The sequence below is a fragment of the Leopardus geoffroyi genome, chromosome C2 (genome assembly GCF_018350155.1).
Source record: "Leopardus geoffroyi isolate Oge1 chromosome C2, O.geoffroyi_Oge1_pat1.0, whole genome shotgun sequence".
Lineage (NCBI taxonomy): Eukaryota > Metazoa > Chordata > Mammalia > Carnivora > Felidae > Leopardus > Leopardus geoffroyi.
This window is the reverse complement of record NC_059333.1, coordinates 157,258,553-157,282,157: the sequence shown is the minus strand read 5'-3', so window position 1 is coordinate 157,282,157 and position 23,605 is coordinate 157,258,553. Positions and strand designations below refer to the sequence as shown.

Here is a 23,605-nt window from a genome sequence, read left to right as displayed (position 1 = left end):
TATTCTGTTGGTCTCCCAGAAGACTCCTTCCTTAGATTGCTGTCTTTGACTTCTAATTCTTTTTTTAATTCTCAAGAAGGTTTTTATTTTTTGGTTGTCAGCTGGCATTCATAAACTAAAACCTAAATTGTCCGACTTGGTGTTTGGTTGAACGCTTCGTCTGTAGTTGTAACGTTCACTTTTTATTTTCCTTGGGTACAGCTCTCCCTGAATGTGACGTAACAACGGCTAGGTCAGTGTATCTCTCCATACGTGCCGCTGTGTTGAATGTGTGTTCATCAGCAGTGGGTTTGGGAGGTTACGAAGGGAAGAAAAGGATGATAGGTAAGACCTACGCAGTGTGTTGTGGCTGGAGAGTCTCCTTGGGCTCGAGGTCTGTGGCAGTGTTTGGGAATAGGCTCTTCTGGGCGCTGTAGGGAGCAAGTCCACAGGGCCCTTCTAGGCAGAGTGTAAGTTCAGTAGCCCACAGGTCAGCACTCTCTTGTGTACTTCTCATTGGAGCAACTTCAGGTCTGTAGGTAGCCTCCCTCTGAAGCAGCTGAACAAAGTTGGCTCTTTTATTTCGGTTGAGTTCACTCTAGCTCACAGATGTGCCACACACACTCCTCTTCGGCGAAAGACTGGTTTTTCCAATACCGGAAGCACTTTTGGCAGAAAGTCTTTAGCTGCAGAGAGCTGCGTTCCCCAGGGTCTTGCCCCTTCCCATTATGGCCCACATTCAACAACTGATTGATGTGGAAGTTGACGTTGGGGCCATTCGGAACCAATTCGAGCTGCTCTGAAGGGCCATTTTAACTCCAGAGCTCCCTAATGGCTTTTAGCGAAGAGATCCTGAGGCCCAATCACAGATGGATTTCTTCCTCCGCCCACCCCTGCCTCCTTTGCCCTCCTTCCACAAGTGTTGATCCCAAGGGCACTTGGTAGTATCCTATATGCTAGAGTTCATCTCAGAGCTGGTTTCCTAGGTAATCTGGCCTGTACCATTAGCTCAGAAGAAAAAATAGGGTATGTGAAGCATCAAATATGTATGCTTAGGTTACTATTTTATCCTTCTGTCTGTTGTGTACTTTTTAGTGTTTACTTCACTAGAGGAATGTAAAATTACTAATAGAAATCAAAAGATTATATCTGTTGAACTTTACCTGAATTCTAGACAGCTGTGGTTTAGCCACAGTGAAACTTCCATTAAAATCACCATTTCCGAGTGCATTCCCAGCAGGTAGGGTTGCAGGCTCACTCTGGTTACTCGCTTTGATGGCCTACTAATTATTCTCTTCCACCGGCCGTAGCTGTGGCACTTCAGAGAGTTTGACAGATGCAAGCCCAGTCCTGCTAGGGCTCCCGCCCCCAAACACAACTGCCCCGACAGTTCTTTGCAGTTACACAATTAACTTCTCTTAGGTAGTATTACAGCCACACCTGTCCTTCTGAAACTATATCATCATTACTGTTATTTAAGTGGGGGAAACTGTTTGACAGGTTTGATTTCTTTCCAGATCTCATTTTATGGTCTTTTTGTTCTGTTCTAATATATCTAAATACTTGGTTGTAAGGCAAATAGAAGAGATTATGTGAAGCGGACTGTATTTCTCAACCTTTTCTAAAACATCTTTTTCAGCATACCCATGTACCCAGACTTATACCTTTAATCACAAGCAATTGCACATCAAAATCAGTTCCTGTAAGGAGGTAAGTTTTGAGAAAAAACTAATTTAGTATAGTTTTATATTATGTTAAATTCTTAATTCTGGTGCAAAATTTAGTTGTCACAAATTTCTTGCCTTCTAGAAACCTTAGTAAACTTTTTCATCTCGTGTCCTACAAGGAAAAAGAAATGACCATTACAACCACCCGTGTTTTCCAGATTTCTCCTTTTAAGCTTTGATTTCTTTGGGCCACTCGTTGCCTCATTTTCAGAGAGAATGGAGTCTGGAATCAGGCCTTTGCTAGAGTGCCACAACTGCCACTTGACTGTTCTACTTGGGCAATTTACACTGCTCTGCACATCGGTGTGTGTATATGTTAGTACCGCTGATGATATCGACCCCATACCATTGTGAGGATTAAATGAGGCAGATCCACATGAGTAGAATTCATTATAGTGTTTGGGACAGAATAAACAGCCACACCAGGTCAGCCTGTCAGTCTTTCTCTGTCTTGTGATTTCTGCTGGTTTTAATACCATCGGGATCACCATCAATACTAAAGACAACAAAAACAAGATTTGTACGTTTGATGTTTGAGAAAATTGTGAAGGGGCGCCTGGGTGGCGCAGTCGGTTAAGCGTCCGACTTCAGCCAGGTCACGATCTCGCGGTTCGTGAGTTCGAGCCCCGCGTCGGGCTCTGGGCTGATGGCTCAGAGCCTGGAGCCTGTTACCGATTCTGTGTCTCCCTCTCTCTCTGCCCCTCCCCCGTTCATGCTCTGTCTCTCTCTGTCCCAAAAATAAATAAACGTTGAAAAAAAAAAAAAAAATTTAAAAAAAATAAAAAAAAAAAAAAAAAGAAAATTGTGAAGAGTCAGGGGCGCCTGGCTGGCTTAGTCAGAAGGGCACGTGACTCTTGATCTCGGGCGTGAGTTTGAGCCCCATGTTGAGTATAGAGATTACTTACTTACTTAACTTAAATAAAGAAATAAATACATAAATATATAGATACTACAGAAAAAATTGAAGAATCATACTATGTGATTTCACTTACATGTGGAACCTAAGAAAACAAATGAAAAAACATAAATACAGAAAACTAATTAATGGTTGCCAGAGGGGAGGGAGATGGGCAAAATAGATTGAAAGGGATTAAGAGGTACCAACTTGAACTTTAAATAAGTCACAGGGATGTCAAGTACAACGTAGAGAACATAATCATGATATTGTTTACCTTTGTATGGTGACAGGTCATAACTATCGTGAGCATTTTGTGATGTCACATCACTAGCTTGTATGCCTGAAACTAATATAATATTGTATGTCAACTACAATTAAAAATAAGCTTTAGAAATGACTTTAAAGACATTTTTAAGTACCATATTTTATATGCTAGTATGATGCATGTACCCATCTGTTTTGAATTCATATTCTTTTCCTGATCTCAATTTCTTAACTGCTTTAAAATTTTGTTGGTTTGATTTATTTTATTCAAAACCCGTCTCAAACGATTTTTGCAAGACAGCAGATATAAGAAAATCAAACTACATTTTTATATTTGCAGTGAAGGATGTTTAGTTCAAAACAATTTAAGCTATAGTCCTATCTGATCATGTTGATATTACCTCTGTTCCTAGATGCTTATAAAATCTGTTCTTACTCCTTTGGTCATGATTGCTTGAGTAACAAAACAAAGAAAATTGTAAAGAATCTCTTTTTTTTACTTGATAAATATATGTATTTAAGTACTTTGCTAGGAAGAAGCTGAAGGAGGTATTACTGCCTTTAAGTGGTTCAGAGTTTTGGTGACAAGTGTTCTGTCACCTGTCTCTTATGCCCAGGGTCAGCAAATGACAGGTCGCTGGTCACATCTGGCCAACAGTCTAGTCTGATGCAGTCTGCAAGCAAAGACTATTTCTTCCATTTTTGAAGGTGGTTATAAAGGGAGAAAGAAGGAAAGTACGAGTTAGAGACTGTTGTTGGTGCACAAGGCCTAAAATCTCCGTGCCTGGCCCTTTACCGAAGAGGTTTGCCAGTCTCTGTCTTAACACCGAGGAAAGTGGTAGCTAGAGAAATAGGAATGTAACAGAGAAGAGGGAGTCAGGAAACGCGTCATAAAATTGCCTTGAGGGGTGTCTGGGTGGCTCAGTCGTTTAGGTGAACCGTCAAACTTTGGCTCAGGTTATGATCTCGCGGTCTGTGAGTTCGAGCCCCGCTTCAGGCTCTGTGCTGACACCTCAGAGCCTGGAGCCTACTTCAGGTTCTGTGTCTCCCTCCCTCCCTCTCGGTTCCCCAACTCCTGCTTGCACTGTGTGTTTCTCTCTCTCTCTCAAAAATAAACATGAATAGGGGCGCCTGGGTGGCGCAGTCGGTTAAGCGTCCGACTTCAGCCAGGTCACGATCTCGCGGTTCGTGAGTTCGAGCCCCGCGTCGGGCTCTGGGCTGATGGCTCAGAGCCTGGAGCCTGTTTCCGATTCTGTGTCTCCCTCTCTCTCTGCCCCTCCCCCGTTCATGCTCTGTCTCTCTCTGTCCCAAAAATAAATAAAAACGTTGAAAAAAAAATTAAAAAAAAAAAATAAATAAATAAACATGAATAAAGGTTTTTAATTTAAAAAACAAATGCCTTGAAAATGGGAAGCAATTCAGTAACTGTAGGGGAATTGAGTGGGTGTTACCTAGGCAGAGATGTAAAGCTTCTGAGTGGTGCAGAGCCATCAGACAGGCCATTGAGGCCAGAACACGTGATAAACGGAAGGTTACAGTAGGAAAAGAGGCTGACGTGAGTGGGGGAGGGAGGCCAGGAGTAGGTTAAAGTCAGTGTAGAGGGCTGTGAACGTCTACGAAGAGAAATTTTGACATTGCTTCATACTCGGACAGTTTTTGGTGAGGAGGTAATGTCATCCATCTTTTTATTTCAGCTATGACCAGTGATTAAAAAGGGACAGTGAGAGGGGCGCCTGGGGGGCTCAGTCCGTTAAGCATACAACTCTTGGTTTGGGCTCAGGTCATGATCTCACGGTTCGTGAGTTCAAGCCCCACGTCGGGCCCCATGCTGTCAGTGCAGAGCCTGCTTGGGATTTCTCTCTCTCTCTCCCTCTCTCTTTGGCCCACCCCTTTGTACTCTCCCTCTTTCTCAGAATAAATAAATATACTTAAAAAGAGGGGACAATGAGAAATATTGGTTTAATTAAGTAGGAATTATTGTTCTTGTAGCTCATGTAAGAGGGGCAGGGTCTGAAGTAAGCTGTATTGGTGATCCCTGATACAGATTTTATTCAGTAAATAAATCCAAGGGATTTAAGGGCATAGAAATGAGAACTTGATCATTGGAGGTAGATCAGATGCTTCACCTGGGAGTTCTGCAGTCAGAATGCCAGGGTTTAGGTCCTATCACTTTGGGCAAGTTAACTTAACATTTTCTAAACTATACAGTATGGGCTAAAAGAATGGATTTGAGAGGGTAAGAATTAATTTGTTCTTTCGTATGTAGTGTTTGAGCTGACAGTCTCTGCCAGTGTAGAGATGTCCGCGAGCTGGTAGAAACTTTGACTTCACGGCCGAATGAAAGAACCAGTGCTGGAGGTAAAGGACTAGATGTGAGCAGCAGAGCTGGTAGTCAGAGCTAAGGGTGTAGACGATTCAGATGATGTTTCCCAAGCAAAGGCTATGAAACAGGTGGGTTACAAAGAGCGCCAACCAGGTGAACACTTATTTAAGGGAAGGTGGAGGAAAAGTGCTCATAAAAGAAGAAAAATAGGGGAGAACTGTGTCATCAGACGCCAAGAAGGAGAAGCTCAAGAGTGAGACAGTTGAAGGAGTTGAGAACGAGAGGGTATAGGAGGAAATATACAGACACTTGATTAAAAATCACGTGTATGCATGTTTAAGAAAACAGATGTGGAAATGGAAGATCCGTTCCATCTTTCTTGGTCACCTTTGTAGGTCTTCAATTTCTAGTGCATAGTAGGTGCTCGAGAAGTATTTTTTAAAATGAAATAATGTTAAGTTTTGTAATTGACACACATTTTAAGTTAAAATCATGGGGAACCCTGGAGGTTTTTTTGAACTGTGTAGCATAGGAGTAGTTGGAGCCTTAAAGTAGTTAAGTATTTGAGAAGTTCCAGTAACTGAAAACATGGGGTACCCGGGTGGCTCAGTTGATGAAGTGTGTGACTGTTGACTTCAGCTCAGGTCATGCTTTCATGGATCGTGGGATTTAACCCTGCGTAGGGCTCTGCCCTGACAGCATAGAGCCTGCTTGAGATTCTCCGGCTCCTTCTCTGCCCTTTCCCTGCTTGCGCTTTTTCTCTCTCTCTCAAAATAAATAAATAAACCTAAAAAAAAAAAAAAAAAAAGATAACCTAAAAATATCTCGTACTTTAAATTTAAAAAAAAAATTTTTTTTAATGTTTATTTATTCTTGGGAGAGACACAGAGCGTGAGTGGGGGAGGGTCAGAGAGAGAGAGGGAGACACAGAATCTGAAGCAGGCTCCAGGCTCCGAGCTGTCAGCACAGAGCCCGACGCGGGGCTCGAACTCACAAGCCGTGAGATCATGACCGGAGCTGAAGTCGGACACTCAACTGACTGAGCCACCCACGTGCCCCCCTTGTACTTTAATTCAGAGAACAAAGTACAGTAGAAGGAAGTGTTAATTAACAATTAGTTTTAAATAAACATAACTTACCATAGTGTTGTAACATTTAGTTACAATTAACTTATTTTTCAGGCGCTCATTTGAATTTTTAGATTTATTGTTACAAGAGTGGCAGACTCATTCGTTGGAAAGGTATGTATTAACTCTTCCTTTCCTGCTTCCCTCTCCTTCCCATTATCACCAGTTCTTTAGAAGTTGATGCTATTGGTTTTGCATTATTTCTCCTTTTGCTTAAAAGCTATTTATACTGGTTTTCCTTTAAAGCTGTGATGTAGTCTGATTCCTCTTACTTGGTGCAGCTTTGATTTTCTTCTTTACTTATGGGGTGAATGAGGATCTCTTAAGTAGGATGGATTAAACAAGATACTGCAGGTTAAATTGGACAGAAATTTTAAAATGTATCTCCAGACAAGTGACCTAGGTTTCCTGAGGTATAATTAATCAAGTAATGAATGATTTAAGATAGAAGGAAGGCACTTCTTTTCAGAGGAGAAAGATTTTAAGAAGAGAGAGATTCATTGGAAAGTTTCTCCATACCAGCTGTCCAGTATCATTGGTAAGGTATATACTGGGCAGTATCTCATGCAGCTCTGAGATGAACAAGAGAAAAATTTGGCAGCCAGCTAGCTAGTTGGCTATTTGCACGGTATAATTTCAAGTTTGAACTTTGGCGTATACCTGCATTTACATGGAAATTGTAAGAACCTATTCGCAGCCTTTTTTTTTTTTTTTAAATAAGTTTGTTTCGTGTAGGCATGATATAATTCTAAGTTTCCTTTAAGTTCTTTGTGGCAACTACTGTTTAGCTTGGTCCAGATCATAACTGATCATACTATTAGCAGATTATTTTCTACACTGGTGGGTTAGTGAGAACCACACCAAAGGGTTTTTTTTTATTCGTTAAGAATTTAAAATTTCAGCACTGTACATTTATACGTTATTTGGACTCTATAAAAATAATTATATTCAAGTTTTTAATATTTGACTTGTCAGGAGGAAACCATCCATGAATGAAATATGTGGGGTTACTATTAGATTATCAGAAACTCTTACAATCTTAGATTATTACGCACTGATTAATCTTTTTACCTCCCCTGCCCCTTTGTGATTAATTTGTAACATATAGGCAGTATGATTTGTGGTGAAATATAGTTTTACTCCTGAATCTAAAGGTGTTTGGGGCACCTGGTTGGCTGAGTCGGTGGAATATGCGACTCTTGATCTCAGGGTTGTGAGTTCGAGCCCTTTGTTGAGTGTAGGGATTGCTTAAAAATAACAAAATCTTAAAAAAAGTAATATGTTTTGTTTTAATAGACATGCAGCTGTCTTGGTTGAAACTATTAAGAAGGGGATTCATGATGCCGATGCTGAAGCCAGAGTGGAGGCAAGAAAGTAAGTCTATAATGTATTTTTGTCACATCTTAAACATACTTGGATCTTTTCTTTGAAAAGAATTATACTGGAAGAATGAAAATAATGAAAATAACAGCAGTGTCTCAAGTATTCTACTACATCAGCCCTTTAGTAAAATTGAGATAGATTTTTCTCCATTAAATCTGTATTAGATGTATGGGTCGCCTGGCAGACTCAGTTGGTAGAGTCTACGACTCTTCATCTTAGGGTTGTGAGTTTGAGCCCCATGTTGGGAGTAGAGATTTTTTTTTTTATATCTGTACTGGATGTCTAACACATTGTCATTTGTATCATCGTCAGTATTCCTATTCCATCATAACACCTTCACTTTCGTTATGAATAAAAATAACTGTCACTTATTGAGAACGTGCTAAGTACCTGATACTGTGGAGCAGTTGGTCTACATTACTGTCTAGTCTTGGAAATGACCTGCAAACATGCTATCTCTGTAGACTGGCAACAGAAGTTTGGAGATTCAGGGGTTTTTTCACGGCCATGCAAACAGTAAGGATCACGACCAGATTTTGGACTGAGATCTTTTCTCAAAAGCCTGCCATCTTTCCACCAAAACTTGTTAGATTTAGAAAGTATTCACTTGATAGGTGGTGGATATATTAATATGGTCTCATCTTCATTCGTCGTGAATGTGCACATTTTATGTAAAGCTATTACTTTATATTCTTTTGTTGTTACTTGTTCTTTTGTTTTACAGGACATACATGGGTCTTAGAAACCACTTTCCTGGTGAAGCTGAAACGTTGTATAATTCACTTGAGCCATCTTACCAGAAGAGTCTTCAGACTTACTTAAAGAGCTCTGGCAGTGTAGCATCTCTTCCACAATCAGACAGGTCCTCATCTAGCTCACAGGAAAGTCTCAAGTAAGGTCATATAAATGATAATTACTGATTTCTTACTCTCTCTCCAACTCCCTGTAGTTCCGTAAGTTAGATGGTTGGGTGTCTGCCTGCTTCTCCTTCAAGCCTTAAAAGAATGATTACTGGAAAGTGTGGTTGACCTTTGGACAGTATGGGGGTTAGGGGCATCAACACCCCGTGAAGTCGAACATCCGCATGCAACTTGACCCGCCCAAAACTTAACTGCAAATAGCCTGCTATTGACCGGAAGCCTTACCGAGAGCATAAACAGTCGATGGGCACGTTTTGCATGCTGTATGTATGTTATATACGGTATTCTTACAACAAAGTAAGGTAGAGGAAAAAATATTGGGAAAATCATAAGGAAAAAACACATTTACAGTACTGTACTGCATTAAAAAAAATCCTCATGTAGGTGGACCCACTCAGTTCAGATGTGTGTTGTTCGAGGTCGGCTGTACTTAGTCGTCTCTCGGTCTGTTGTTGCAAGGGTTGGATTCCATGCTAGTATAGCTTCTTTTCAGGCAAAGGGTGTAGTGATTCAGATTTTGTGTCTGCTTTCATGCCTTTGAAAAAGTTTGGGAAGCACTAATTTATATATATATATATATATATTTTTTTTTTAGTACCCCCAAAATAGTTGGTACAGTAGACCGCCCATTTCTAGGGCATTATAATGGAAGAATTGTAATGGGGATTCTGAAGTCATCTTCAGAACCCTTACACCGCACCGTGTGACTAGTAAACACACTGCTTTCCTTCCTTGCCTTTGCACAACTGAAGACTTGAGCCAATTCCTCAGTGGCAAATTGGATCAGTGGCAGATTCACTAGTATCCGACTCACCTCTGTGTAATAGCATTCTCATTATATCGGCTTCCTCAAACCCTTCCTGCCTTGGCAGCCTTAACCCTAACTTTCTCTCTCTCTAGCCCTGTGAGATTGCTAGAATTTCTGATGCCATGTCTACTCCCTAGGGTGGCCACAAGTATCTGCAGGTCTCCCCAGGGAAGAACAGCTCACAGAATGTGGGCTCACCTCTGTGTAATCCTGTGGGACCTTGGCCGCACAAAGGTTGCTGGTTGCGTGGCGGGGCCCTGATGCAGGAGTGGGACGAGGGAGGGGCAAGTGAGGCACCCAGGGCACAGGATCCAGGAAGGTGCTCCCAGTGTTTTGTAAGTGCTGTACTTACGTCCAGTGAAAAAGCAGATACGATCCATTTCAGTGTGATTATCGTAGGAATAATTACCTTTCCTACCATGAACCTGTCTGGGGTCTTTGCTCCTCTTCCCGCACCTTTAAAACTTGTGGACAAACTTCCCTGACCCCCTAGACATACCTAGACATATTATTTACCTATGGGCTGCAGAATAGCATTATAATGAAAGATAATCAAGATACTAAGGCAGGGGCACCTGGTGGCTCAGTCGGTTGAGCACCGACTTCCGCTCAGGTCAGTATCTCGCAGTCCGTGAGTTCGAGCTCCGCGTCGGGCTCTGTGCTGACAGCTCGGAGCCCGGAGCCCGCTTCGGATTCTGTGTCTCCCCCTCTCTCTCTCTCTGTCTCTCTGCCTCTCTCTCTCTCAGAAATACACATTTAAAAAACATTTTTGTAAAGATAACTAGGGCAGATGGATCCTTTGAAATGATCTGAGCTGTTTTGCTTTCTAATCGTTGGTGTTATCCTCAGCAGTAGCCCTCAGCCTCGTTCCTCTCGTCCCAGGCAGTCACGCTCAGCACTGCCATAGGCGGCGTGATACCTTCGCGGTAGCTGCCTGAAGTGCCTTTGGCCGCGCCCGTTACGGCTTAGGTGAAGAGGCTTTGGTCACGCCGAACTCCCTGTGTGCTGGTGATGACACTACCCCTGTCTCCTTCTAAGGAAGACGTCTTGGGGTACCGGGGTTGGAGTGTGCTCTATTGAGTCTTGTGTGGTGAGCACTATGATGGGTGCCGGGGACCCGAGTGAACACCAGCAGGCCGGTTGCTGGTCTTTGTAGAGCTTACGGTCTCTTCGCTGCTAGTTGTTTCATTTCTGCTCCACAGCTGAGGGACCACACCGTCCTGAAGTGATTTGTAAAAGGAAAATTACAGTGAAATCAAGACAACCCTTCAGAAAACTCAGTATTTCATTGTTCTGAGAAGAGTGATCAATTACATCTTCTTACTAAAAGCATTTATTTTTACCTTGCAGTCGCCCTTTTTCTTCCAAATGGTCTACAGCAAACCCATCGACTGTGGCTGGAAGAGGTAAACTGTCTTTTTCTAAGCAAGAGTCCAAGCATGTTGTACTGAATAACAAAGTAAAGCTACGTTAGAAGTCATGTTACTATTTAAAATTGTTTTCGGGGCGCCTGGTGGGCTCAGTCAGTTGAGCGGCCAACTCTCGACTTCAACTCGGGTCATGATCTCAAGGTCCGGGGATTGAGCTCCGGATCGGGCTCTGTGCCGATGGCGAGGAGCCTGCTTGGGATTCTCTCCCTGCCCCTCCCCACCTCGTGCGCGCTAATGCTGTCTCTCAAAATACATAAACGTTTAAAAAAATAATAAAAGTATTTTCTCACCACGGGCCACATCAGAACAGTTTAAAAGTTACTGCTTTTAACTGTGTAGTGAGAACATCATCTTATGCAGTAAGCTAATACCACATATGTACGTTGTACCTACGTTTGTATACCATATACATATACTACACACAGTATGTACAATGTGGTGTATGTAATTATATGCATATGATATACATGTACTGTACAGAATAGAGTATAATCCAAGTTCCCTGAAGCACCGCTTACCTTTACTTGCGATGCACTCTTTTTTGTTTCACTTCCTTAAAATGTTGGTCGTGACCCACTCTGTTGATTTCATGGCCTATTCATGGATCATAAGTCAGTTTATAAAATCTTCATTTTTAAAACTGAAAACTACAGACCAGAAATTGAATGGCTCCATTTGCTTTGCCTAAGAGGGGTAGAATTTGCATGATTTTCTGAATAACCATATGCTAGAGTGGTAGTTCTCCTTGCATGTCTCTGATAGTAAGAAAAACCCTGCTGTCCTCCGTGTGTCTTGTACAGTGCTTCCTGTGCTTTATTTTCATGAATCAGTCACAGACACCGGCTCGTCATCTACAGAGCAGTTGTGTGAATTTCACCAATATAGAGGTTTTTCCCATTTTATGCAAGAGGAAAGTGAGGCAGAAAAACACTGGGAAGACTGTCCAAGAAGATTTAGGGGTAACAGGATTGAAGCGGAAGGACCCCGACCTGCAAATACCGCGAAGTGCTTTCCGGTGTCCGTTTGTGCACCACTCCCTCTCTGACCATTGGTCGTCATGGACTAGCTCGTCGTGGTTTCAAGTCGATGTAACTTCCGTACTGTTTGTGGCGATTTAAATCGTATACGCCGCCTCTGCTCTGTTTCCCGTAGTGTCGGCAGGCAGCAGCAAAGCCAGTTGCCTTCCCGGAAGCCTGCAGCGTTCACGAAGCGACATCGACGTGAATGCTGCTGCTGGTGCCAAGGCTCACCATGCTGCCGGGCAGTCTGCGCGAAGCGGGCGGTTGGGTGCAGGGGCCCTGAATCCGGGTTCCTACGCGTCACTAGGTAAGGCCGCTCTCCGTGGGGTAGCATCCGTTGTTTTCTCCCTGGTCTCAGCGAAGTCAGGCGACCGCGATATCTTAATCGCCTCGTGTCCATTCTCGCCAGTTAAGGATAGTCTGCATCTTTTAATAGAATTCCGTACTTAGGACATAGTTGGAAGGTACTCAAGCTGCCTTGTTTCGACTTTTCCCTTGTCATCCTCCCGAACATCCGCATCAGAGGAACAGTTCTTGACTCCATAATTTGCCTATAGAATTTGCACCCTTCTGTGCTCCTGCCACACCCAACCACTGCCTACCTGAGGAAGTTGGGAAGGGCTTTGGCCTTGTAGCCAGCTTCTGTTCCCTTACCACGAGAAAGTCTTTCGGGGATCTGGGGAAAGTGCAAAGCTTAATTATAATCAGAGCTGAACCCTGTATTCCCAGAGCTATTTGGAGTTTGTTTTTTATGTTTATCGACTTCATGTTTTTTAGTTTATTTATTTAATAATCTTTACACGCAGCGTGGGGCTTAAACTCATGACCCCAAGACTGAAAGCTGTGTGCTCTTCCAACGGAGCCAGCCAGGTGCCTCTGTGTGTTATCAACTTTAAAAGTTTGAGGCTGGTGATTCATATTGCTTATCTCTATTTTTGTGCTTCATTTTTTTTTTTCCCTCTTAGGTAGTACTGGTAGAACCCTAGGCAGGCAGATCATTGGAACGCAGTAGGAAGTGCAGAGATAGTAGGATGAATTGTAGTACGTGATAAAGTGTGGCACAGCAACAGTCAGTGAGGAAAGGTTACATTACTCGGTAAATAGGGTTTATAAAAATATAAAAATTTATTCCAGGGGCACCTGGGTGGCTCAGTCGGTTAAGTGTCCGACTTTGGCTCAGGTCATGATCTCATGGTTCGTGGGTTCGAGCCCCACGTTGAGCTCTGTGCTGACAGCTCAGAGCCTGCAGCCTACTTCCGATTCTGTCTCTAGCTCTCTCTGCCCCTCCCCCACTTGTGCTCTATCTCTAAAATGAATAAACATTAAAAAAAAATTTTTTTTTAATCCAGATGACTAAAAAGTTGGAAAGCAACTTGATGAAACCAAAGTACTTGACTATTCATCTCTTCTCAGATTGGGGAAGGAATTTCTAAACGTAAAAGCCAAAAGCCAGGAGGGAAAAGTCCCTCTGATTTCAGTCTTAAGTGTAAAAATATAAAATTGAGTGGCTGAAAACTTAAAAGGGGTAATTATACCAAGAAATAAAAAAGAATATTCATCATGTTTTTAATAATAGATATTATTAGAGTCAACCTTGATATGTAAACAAAGGACATATGATTAAATTATGATATGTACTTAAAATACTAGGCAGCCATTAACAAGTAGTATTTTCAACAAAGATCAAATGAATGGTACCTAACAATGTGATAATTTCATCATTTTCTATAAAAGTATACCTAGGTAAATATATATGGACAGAGATGTTAAAAAAGATGTCAAAAGTGGGTTGTTTAATGCTTTTAATATTCGTAAAACGTTTCTGTGTTACAAAGTGAAAGGACAGAAATGTTCCCTGGTTAGGAATGCAGTGTGACTTGAGTATATGAAAACGAATCAACTAAGTACGCTCTATTGATAGAGTAATAGGACAAAACCACAAAACCCACAGTTGTTTCAGTAGATGCAGAAAAGGCGTTTGACAAAACCCGACCCCTTTTTGTGAGAATACTAATCAACAAACTAGGAATGGAAGGGAAATTTGTGAACCTAGTGAAGAACATCTATGAAAAACCCAGGGCTAACATCTTCCTTAATGTGACAGACGGGATACTTTCTCAAGACCAGCAGCAAGAAGAGAATATTCCACCCTTACCCTTCCCAACGACATTACCGTGGAGGTTCTAGCCAGGTCGTTAAGGCAAAAAAAGACATCAAATGTGTCCAGATTGGAAGAAAGGTAAAACTGTCTGTGTTTGCAGAAAACATGATCTTATGTAGAGAAAATCCTAAGGAATCCACAAAAAAACTATTAGAGCTTAAAAATGAGTTCAGCAAGGTTGCAGAATACAAGGTCAATGTACAAAAATCAGTTGTATTTCCGAATGCTAGCAATGAACAGTTTGAAACAATATCGATCATAATAGCATTAAAAAGCATAAAATACTTAGCAATTAATATAACAAAAGAAGTGTAAGACTTCTCTAGGAGAAACCACTCCCATGTTTCTTCTTTACTTTGACACTAATAATGCTGCTGACACCAGACGTGTGGGTTTTCCACACCAAACAGTTCTCCTACACCAGCTGGGTGTCCTACATTTCAGTTCCGTTCTGACACTAACTATAGTAAGCGCAAAGCTCACAGGTTAAGGGCTCAGTCCCATAAGATTGCCCCTGGCTGCCCCCACCCCAACACTTGAGGCATCACGTGCAAATCCAGGTTGTCACCCAAGCTTCTGACCAAACCAGCCATAAATCAGAGGTTCCCATAACCTCTTCAGGTTCAATTAATTTGCTAGCCTGACTCACAGACTCGAGGAAACAGTCTACTTACTAGATTACTGGTTTATTACAAAGGACTTGTAAAGGATGTGAATGGGCAGCCAGATGAAGAACCACATGGGGCAAGGTCCAGAAGGGTCCTTAGCACAAGAGCTTCTGTCCCCATGGAGTCACAGCATGCCACCCACCTGGTACATTCACCAACCCAGAAGTCTCTGAACCTTGTACTTTGGGGATTTTTAAGGAGGCTTCATCCTATAGGCATGATGAGTCATTAACTCAGTCTTCAGCTTTTCTCCCCTTCCCAGAAGATGAAGAGTAGGGCTAAAAACTCTCAAGCTTCTAATCGTGGCTTCATCTTTCTGGCGACTAGCCTCCATTCTGAAGCTCTCCAGGAGCCACCAGGAATCACCTCAGTAGAACAAAAGACACTGCTGTCACCCAGGAAATTATAGGGGTCTTAAGGTATCTGTCAGGCACCAGGGTCAAAGACCAAATATTAGAACAAAAGATATCCTTAGTGCTCTTACAATTTAGGAAATTTTAAGGGACTTAGGTACTCTGTCTCAGGAACCAGGGAACAGAGAACCAAGGGCAAAATGTATGCATATATATATATTTATATGTGTATATATTGATTTATTTTCACACTTGTTCACTGAAAACTATAACCTATAGTAAAAGAAATTAAATAAGATCTAAACTGATGGAAATACACCCAGGTTCTCTAAAGACTTAATATTATTAATATAGCAAATTCACATACAGACTCCATGTAATCCCTGTCAAAAGTCCAGATGCCTTTTTATAGAAATAAGCAGATCCTAAAATCCATATGAAAATGCAAGGGATCAAAACTAGATGAAACAATTTTGAGAACAATCTTGAGAGAGTCAGTGGACTCAACACTTCCCAATTTCAAAACTTAAAGGCTAAAGTAATCAAGTCTCTGTAGTACTGGCATAAGGATAGACATATAGACCAGTGTAATTGGAGTTGAGGGACCAAAAATAAACCAGTATATTTATGATCAGTTGATTTTTTCACAAGGGTGCCAAGACCATTCAGTGGGGAAAGAATTCTTTTCAAGCAGTGGTGCTGAAACAACTGGATAGCCACTTGCCAAGGAATGAATTTGGATCCTTACCTCACACCATATCCAGAAAGTTAACTCAAAATGGATCAAAGACCCAAATTTAAGAGCTAAAACTATAAAACTCTTGGAAGAAAACATACGTGTAAATTTTCGTAACCTTGGATTTAATAATGTTTTCTCACATACTACACCAAACACACAAACCATCTAAGAAAGGAGAGATAAACTGGGCTTCATCAAAATTTAAAACTTTCGTGCTTCAAAGGGCACCATCAAGAAAGTGAAAGGACAGAACAGAGAATGAGAGAAAACGTTTGCAAATTACGTATCTGATATTAGGGACTTAGATCCCAATTACATGAAGAACTCTTAGAGCTCAGTAACAAAAAGACAATTAAATTTAAAAGTGAGCAAAAGATTTGAATAGACATTTCTCTAAAGACAACATATTAATTGCCAGAAAGTGCATGAGAAGATGCCCACCATCATTAGCCATTAGGAAAGTACAGATCAGAAGCATAATAAGCTATCCCTTCATATCCACGAGGGTGGATGTTACCAAAAAGATGGACAGTGACAAATGCTGGTGAGGATAGACAGTACCAAGTGCTGGTGAGCACTTAACACGGTGCTGGTAAGAACGCTGCTATGGCAACAGTTTGGGAGTTTCGCACGAAGTGAAATGGGTACCATGTGACCTAGCTGTTCCACTCCTTGCCGTATATCTAAGATAATATGAACTATACGTTCTCATAAAAATGTATACATGAGTGTTCATAGTAGCCGTGGAAACAACCCCGATGTCCATCAGCTGGTGAATCGTCAAACAGATGTGTCCATACAGTGGAATGGAATATTAGGCAGCCATACAAGGGAGTACGTTACGTAGAGGTACCAATGCAAGCTTCGGGAGGGGTGCACCTCGAGAGCATTGTGAAGTCAGACACAGACGTTTACTGTTTGAGTCCATTTACATGAAACGTCTAGAATAGGTGAACCCACGGAAATAGAAAATAAGTTAGTAGTTGCCAGGGGCTGAGAGTCATGGGTATAGGGAGTGATTCCTAATGGACGCAGGATTTCCTTTAGGGGTGAGGAAAACTTTATGGAATTTGTGATGAGGGGGGTTAATATACTAAAAATACTGAATTGTATACTATAAAAGGGTGAATTTTATGGTACAGGAATTATAGCTTACCTTTTTTTAAGTGGGGAGAACACCGGAAAACAAGCATAAAACCTATTTATCTGGAGTTTTCAAGATAAAAATGTGAGATTTAGTGTCTATCATTTTTGTTAGCAGAAAAAACATACAATATTTGAAACGTTTTAATGTGAACTAGGACGGCAGTTTGTAACGTTTTTTTCCTTAACGTCTGTAATGGGGCTGTGAGATGGATCAGTTTATTTTGGTTCTTTGAGGGTTGAACCACACATTGACTTCATTATGTGGCCCAGGTTTATACCCAGTGAGCTACTTGCCTCTGGCTCTTTCCGGGGATGACGGATTCTCCCTTCTTCCTCTCTCTTTCTTTCTGTTTCTCTGTTCCTTCCTCTCCCCTCTTCCTCTCCCTCGCCCTCTCCCGCTTCCCCCCTCTTCCGCCTCTCTCCTCTTCCCTCCCTCCCTCTCCCCATTCACCATCACCACCAGCGTTCTTACACACATGTGACTGGTATACTCTCTTTTCTTCTACTTTGAGTCTTCTCATGACTGGACATTTACGGATCCGAGGAAGTGTTCCATTGTTTTTCAGCAAACACTCAGTGAGCACTTCGGTCTTGCCAGGCACCTCACTTGGTACAAGAGGTGCAGAAATATATGCTTCTGTACTCAGAGTCTCTCAGTCTAGTGGTAGATTGCTAAAGGATGAGCCGCTAGAAGCTTGTTGTGTTATATGCGTTTAGCATTTAAAGTCCCAGGGAGGCATCGGACTGGAGGTGTTGAGGAACCCTAGTGGTATAACGAGAGCAGGAGAGATCCAGTGGCATCGAGGTGTTGTGGTTTGCAACTCAGGAGAGAGACCTGTGCTTGAGAGGAGAGTTGGAAGTCACTAGAGATGTTTCTTACTATATTCTTTCAATGTTAAACAGTACGTTCCTTAAAGCAATTGCCACTGGGTTTTTCCTCTCACCTAAGTACTGAATCCTTTGGGAACAGGGATATCACGAGTGTTGGATTTCTTTTTTTTTTTTTTAACGTTTATTTATTTTTGGGACAGAGAGAGACAGAGCATGAACGGGGGAGGGGCAGAGAGAGAGGGAGACACAGAATCGGAAACAGGCTCCGGGCGCTGAGCCATCAGCCCAGAGCCTGACGCAGGGCTCGAACTCACGAACCGCAAGATCGTGACCTGAGCTGAAGTCGGACGCTTAACCGACTGAGCCACCCAGGCGCCCCACGAGTGTTGGATTTCAAGAAGATCCGAAGGCCAAAGCAAGAGGTTTGCCTGATGATGGCAAAGGTCCCAGCTTGGGATATAGGCTTCACTAACTTCTCTCTCGGCCGGTGAAAATGAAATTCATTACCGATTTTTTGTTGTTTTTATCTTTCCCTCATGTGGGCACCTCATCTTCTTTAAATCTCCTAGTATGTTTTAGTTGAAAACATATGTATATGTCTGTGTTATGAATTGTCTTCTCAAAAATAATGTTTCTAGGGATTGTAAAATTACTGTTTTCTAATATGCTAAGTTTTCCTCTGTTCTTTGCTTGCCCTTTCATCAAAGAGGATACTTCTGACAAGATGGATGGTAAGCACTTCCTTTTCTAATTCTACTAAAGATTTTTTGGCCCTTGGGTCCTATATAATATCTTCATTCTCTTAATTTCTGAAAATAGACTGTTTATTTAGCAGCAATTTGATATAAAAATAGCTACATATTTCTCTGAATTTGGGGTTAGGCAGATCCATTTTGGGGTTTCCCAGTCTACTCAAGTACTAGGTTACTGTTTGTTGTAAGTAAAATCAATTATCTTAAAATTTTTTGCCTTAGCTCATAGAACTAGTCTCGATTTCTTAAGTCTTCCTCTGAAATAGAATCAGACTCATAAAAATGGAAAGGAATCCCCTAAGTCATTTGATTGAACTCTTGAGTTTCCTAGCTCTGATAGATTCATATAGTTATCTGTGAAAATAAAATGCAAGTCACAGATGCTTTCTTTTTAAGAGTGAGTTTTAACTAACATTTAACCAGAACTGAACTTTAAGTCTTGCCTTTTTAATTTCAGTATTCAAATGAATATAGTTTATCTGTAGTTGCTCAGTTCAGTGTGGTGTTTTGTATCTGTTTGGTATTTTTTTGTCTGATACTACACAATGTATTATCTGCATTTTCCCTTCGCTTCATCAGATACCATAATGTTGTGTAGGAACTTGAGCTTTTGTTAAGAACTTGTAAGAAGATACTCAATCTGTAAGTCTTAGTAGGAGATCGAGGAAAAATGGAGAACTGTGTGGTTTCCTGTTTATTCCTTCATAAACTCAAATAGATTTAACTTCCATTCCAATGAAATGGAAGGTTTATTTAATCTTGGGTTGGATACATGACATGAGTGTCTCTGTGCTCCTCTCTATGTTTAAAGTATTTCATAAATTTATTTATTTATTTTTTTCAACGTTTATTTATTTTTGGGACAGAGAGAGACAGAGCATGAACGGGGGAGGGGCAGAGAGAGAGAGGGAGACACAGAATCGGAAACAGGCTCCAGGCTCTGAGCCATCGGCCCAGAGCCCGACGCGGGGCTCGAACTCACGGACCGCGAGATCGTGACCTGGCTGAAGTCGGATGCCTAACCGACTGCACCACCCAGGCGCCCCAAAGTATTTCATAAATTTAAAAATTACTGAATGAAATGGAAGTCCACCAAAAGATAGTTTCTGTATTTTAAAACCCTTTAGTACCACTTCTCGCACTGAAATTGTATTTCCTTAAATTATTCTCATTTTCCAGATTAAAATCTTTTCTTGTTTGGGTCAGAAACATAAACCTGTTTGAAGAATCATCTGTGTCATGTGATGTGTTACTCTCAATGATGTTCAATCCTATTTTTTTTTTAATCTGTCTATACACATACAGAGGTATATCTATTACTGCCCTTTAGTAGTAGTGAGTTATGATATTTTTACTTGTTCATTTTCGCTACTTTTCCTTTACATCTTAGGGAATGTATATAAATGTTGAGTACATAGCTAATGGATTGATAGGTCTCTGTAATGCTTTGATGAAAATAGTGGGTTAATGAGGCCTGGGTCATGCATTTGGCTCCCGTGTTTGTCAGTTTTTCTAGTTCTTTTATGGATGGCTTTTAGAAAATGCACAGAAAGTATTCTTATTTTATAAAAATCTTCATTTCAAAGAAAGCAGTGACAAGACTGCATCTTTCTTGGGTGATTAGCTTCTATAATTTTCTTCACCATTTCAAATTTTGAGTGTGAAATGTCACAGGTAAAAGTGTTTGTTGTGGGATTTTGCCATTTTCATTTGTCTAGTTTCAATCTTTATTATGCTGTGTGTCATTAGGTTACTTCAAATTTTGTTTTCTCTCAAACTGAATGTTTCGTAAGTTAATTTAAGGCTGTCAGACTAGAAGATTTTTTTTTTTTTTCACTCTTTCATTGTAGTCTTGGGTGGGAGGTACGAGTAGATCTTAACATCAGCATTGGCAGAATTTGTTGAAATGTTATTGTTTTATTTCTCTTATTTAGGAGCAACATCTGAAGATGGTAAGAATCCTACATTTTGTTAGTAACACGAATACCTCTACATTAATATTTTCATTAGTAGGAATTAAATATCACAAACTAAAATAGGCTAATTTGCAAAACTATATAATTTGACAGCCATGACAACTTCTACATTTTATGTTTGGTTGTGTTAGTTACAGATGTGGATTGTTTTCTTTAGTTCTTCATCTTGAGCTTTGCTTTGTATCTTGGATCGTCTCGTGCTGGGAAAACATAGTTGCTTAACATGTTTAATAATATCTGGTATAAAGTTAATAAATAGTTTCTTTTTTTTTTTTCAGCAGCATCATTAATGTTTTTCTTTAATTTTGTGTATGTTTTTTTTAATTTATGCTAATTCATTTATACTTTGGGGGAGCATGCTCCATTGCTTTATCATGAGGGGCTAAGTGCATTTATTTAGTCCGCTTTTAAGTGTGTCTTTGATTTAGAAACGGTGGAAAGTTGCATATCTGATTTGAATTGGGGATTTCAAAAACTTCGTAGACATACCACTTTATTTTACTAAGCCAGTTTACTTTAAGAAAATAATTATTCATTGCTTTTGAATTTGTAGGAAGGAAAAAAATTCCGTGTTTCAATTTATACTGCCTGAAGGCTGTCCTATAAACCTCTGATTTTGAAACACCTTTTTTCTCCTGAGTTTTACATGGATGACCTTGTGGTACAAAGCCAAGTATATTTAACATTTTTTTGGTCTCATATTTACTCTGATGTATTTTCATATTTTCATATTTTAAATTTTAAATTGGAGTACTCTATAAAATGGTTTCTGGCACGTTAGCCTTGTAATTTAGAATGATAGTATCAAAATATTTATTCTCATTTCCTTGTTATGTTGGATAAATTCTCCATTTCAAAAATAATAATTTTGTCTTTCTGTTTTGCTTCTTAGTCGGGAGAACGTTGTATCCTACTTTAAACAGACTCTGTAAAAGGGTAAAAGGCCTGAACTATGGGCTTATTAAGGGCCTTGAAGAATTGAGAGAATAGGACTCACCAGCTAGACTTCTGTTTTATTCCTGGTTTTTAATCACTCTCTTATCTTCTGTCACTCAGTTCTTAATTTTGTAATTTGTCCTTACTCTTCATTTATTTTTTTTCCTGACTAATATGGCCATACCAGGCTAGGTAGTACAGCGATTGCCCTACAAATTGTACCTTTTAACCTCAAAGGATTGTGAGCCCTCTTTATGATTGCATCCAGTATGGGTTCAGATTTGATAGTGGTTTAGACTGCTTACTGCTAATATATTTTTTTACTAATGACACTTAGGTACCTTGAGAAACGTGATCTTTGGTTCAGGAGCTCTAGAAATAGATGTTTGTGGCTTGGTTTTGTGGAGGGGAATGAGGCAGCGGTAGGGAAGGGAGTGCGGCCGGGAGGTGGAGAAGGAAACATACCGAGAAAAGTATGTGATCGCTCTTTTCTGTATGTGAATTCATTTCTAAGTATGTGATAGATATGATACCAGCTCTTCTGTGATAGGTATTTCCTCAAGTTGTTTCATAAATGAAATTGGTTGGGGGAAGAGAATATATCTATAGTAATCTGATGTTTAGCACAGGATAAAAAACTAAATACTTGACCTGATATCTCTTCTTGCAAATCTAGAAGTGTATTTTCAGTCAAAAGAATTGTTTGGGTTGTTGGTTCTAAGAGTAGGCTTATATTTAAAACTATAGTCTGTATTTCAGAATAAACTAAGTTTCATAGAAATTGAAATTTTAGAGTTGGAACTGCCAGTTAAGAAGCAAGTGGCATGCCTGTGGTAAATATCTTAATTATAACTCTACTGGACTAATAATATCAAACTAAGAAAGGAGATCTTTTAGTTTGACTTTATTTTTACCCTTGAAGAAAAGTTAGCTTATGGTGCAGCACATAAAAAGGAGTATATATTTTAGAAATTTAAAGAGAACTATAACCTCTCAGTGACGGTTCCATTATGACAGAATTTAACGATACTTGAAAAGCACACCCAATTAGAAACTTAGAGTGAGATTTTTTTTTTCTCCTCGTTAGTACGTATTATTCTAGAAAAACGTCTTTAATTACATACGTAAATTTATTCCTCAGGCCGGGTGAGAGCAAAGCTTTCAGCAGCGCCCCTCGCGGGCATGGGAAATGCCAAGACAGATTCTCGAGGAAGAAGTCGAACCAAAATGGTGTCTCAGTCTCAGCGTACGTATTGCCTATGCGTCCTCCCGGATGTGTGATACTTGAGGAGAAGCGTGTTGCTTGCGTATGACTGACTGTCCTAGGCGCTTGAGCAGTGGGTAAAGACAAAGCTGACTTCCAGACACAAGCCGCATACTGAGTTCTTGTTCTGTACTTTAGGTTCGTCATCACCTGACAAAAATGAAGGTATTTTTTTTTTCAATGTTTTGGATCAGTTGTTGTGCATGTTCTGGAATTTTTTTGAGTGGGTGTCGTCTTGTCTTTGGTGTGTTCCTAGGGCTGCATCATTGGTATCTGCCACTTAGAAAGAAAATACTTCATCTGCTGTACAAACTTTTGCATGGAGATATTTTAAATGGCACAGAACTCTTAGCCTTAAGGTTTTCACGGTCTACTCAAACTTGCAAATGTAGAAAATTGTGCTTTTTAGAGGCAAAATAATCGCCATGTGTTAGCATCTAATCTGGTTGCATCTAGCTAATGCTATTCGAGGACAGATAAGCGGGTCTTCAAACTCTCTCCAAAATCTTTCGGAATACAGTTAGCATTTGGGACAGGTATATACTGATTTACAGTGAGGAAACAGAAATTGAAATGGCCAGTTCTATTATGCTCCTTGTTAAATTTAAGATTTATATTTACTATTTCGTTGGAAGCGGAGTTCCTCATAAGAACAATTATTAAAAAGCACAATTTTGAGGTCTAGGTAAAGTGAATGATTCATTTCTACATGTTCCTGAACACATTTATGGCATTATTAATTTAAAAGAGTTTCTTCCTATTCTTTCTTTATCAAGAGATTTTCATTAGCCCTTGGCTCTAAAAACAGAGATTTTTTTTCTAAGGAAATAATTTGGGGGTTATTCTACATACTTGGCCATTTCGAAAAGAAATATCTTTATCTTTCAGGGTGGTTTAGGCA

At 40.4% G+C, this 23,605-nt stretch overlaps 1 protein-coding gene across 45 annotated transcripts in view; it reads left to right on the top strand.

The window, feature by feature from the left end:
- The window catches only part of CLASP2 (cytoplasmic linker associated protein 2), a 182,152-nt gene that overhangs the window by 86,529 nt on the left and 72,018 nt on the right, over positions 1-23,605 (top strand). For 19 of the 45 annotated variants that reach the window (XM_045436726.1, XM_045436730.1, XM_045436732.1 and 16 more), the window contains 9 exons: positions 1,619-1,689; positions 6,373-6,432; positions 7,615-7,692; positions 8,426-8,593; positions 10,780-10,835; positions 12,012-12,185; positions 18,484-18,507; positions 20,463-20,480; positions 22,582-22,686. In XM_045436726.1, the coding sequence (XP_045292682.1) occupies positions 1,619-1,689; positions 6,373-6,432; positions 7,615-7,692; positions 8,426-8,593; positions 10,780-10,835; positions 12,012-12,185; positions 18,484-18,507; positions 20,463-20,480; positions 22,582-22,686 (754 nt within the window). Of the gene's footprint in view, positions 1-1,618; positions 1,690-6,372; positions 6,433-7,614; positions 7,693-8,425; positions 8,594-10,779; positions 10,836-12,011; positions 12,186-18,483; positions 18,508-20,462; positions 20,481-22,581; positions 22,687-22,842; positions 22,870-23,605 lie in introns of all 45 variants that reach the window. The other 26 variants (XM_045436717.1, XM_045436722.1, XM_045436719.1 and 23 more) reach the window with 4 other exon arrangements.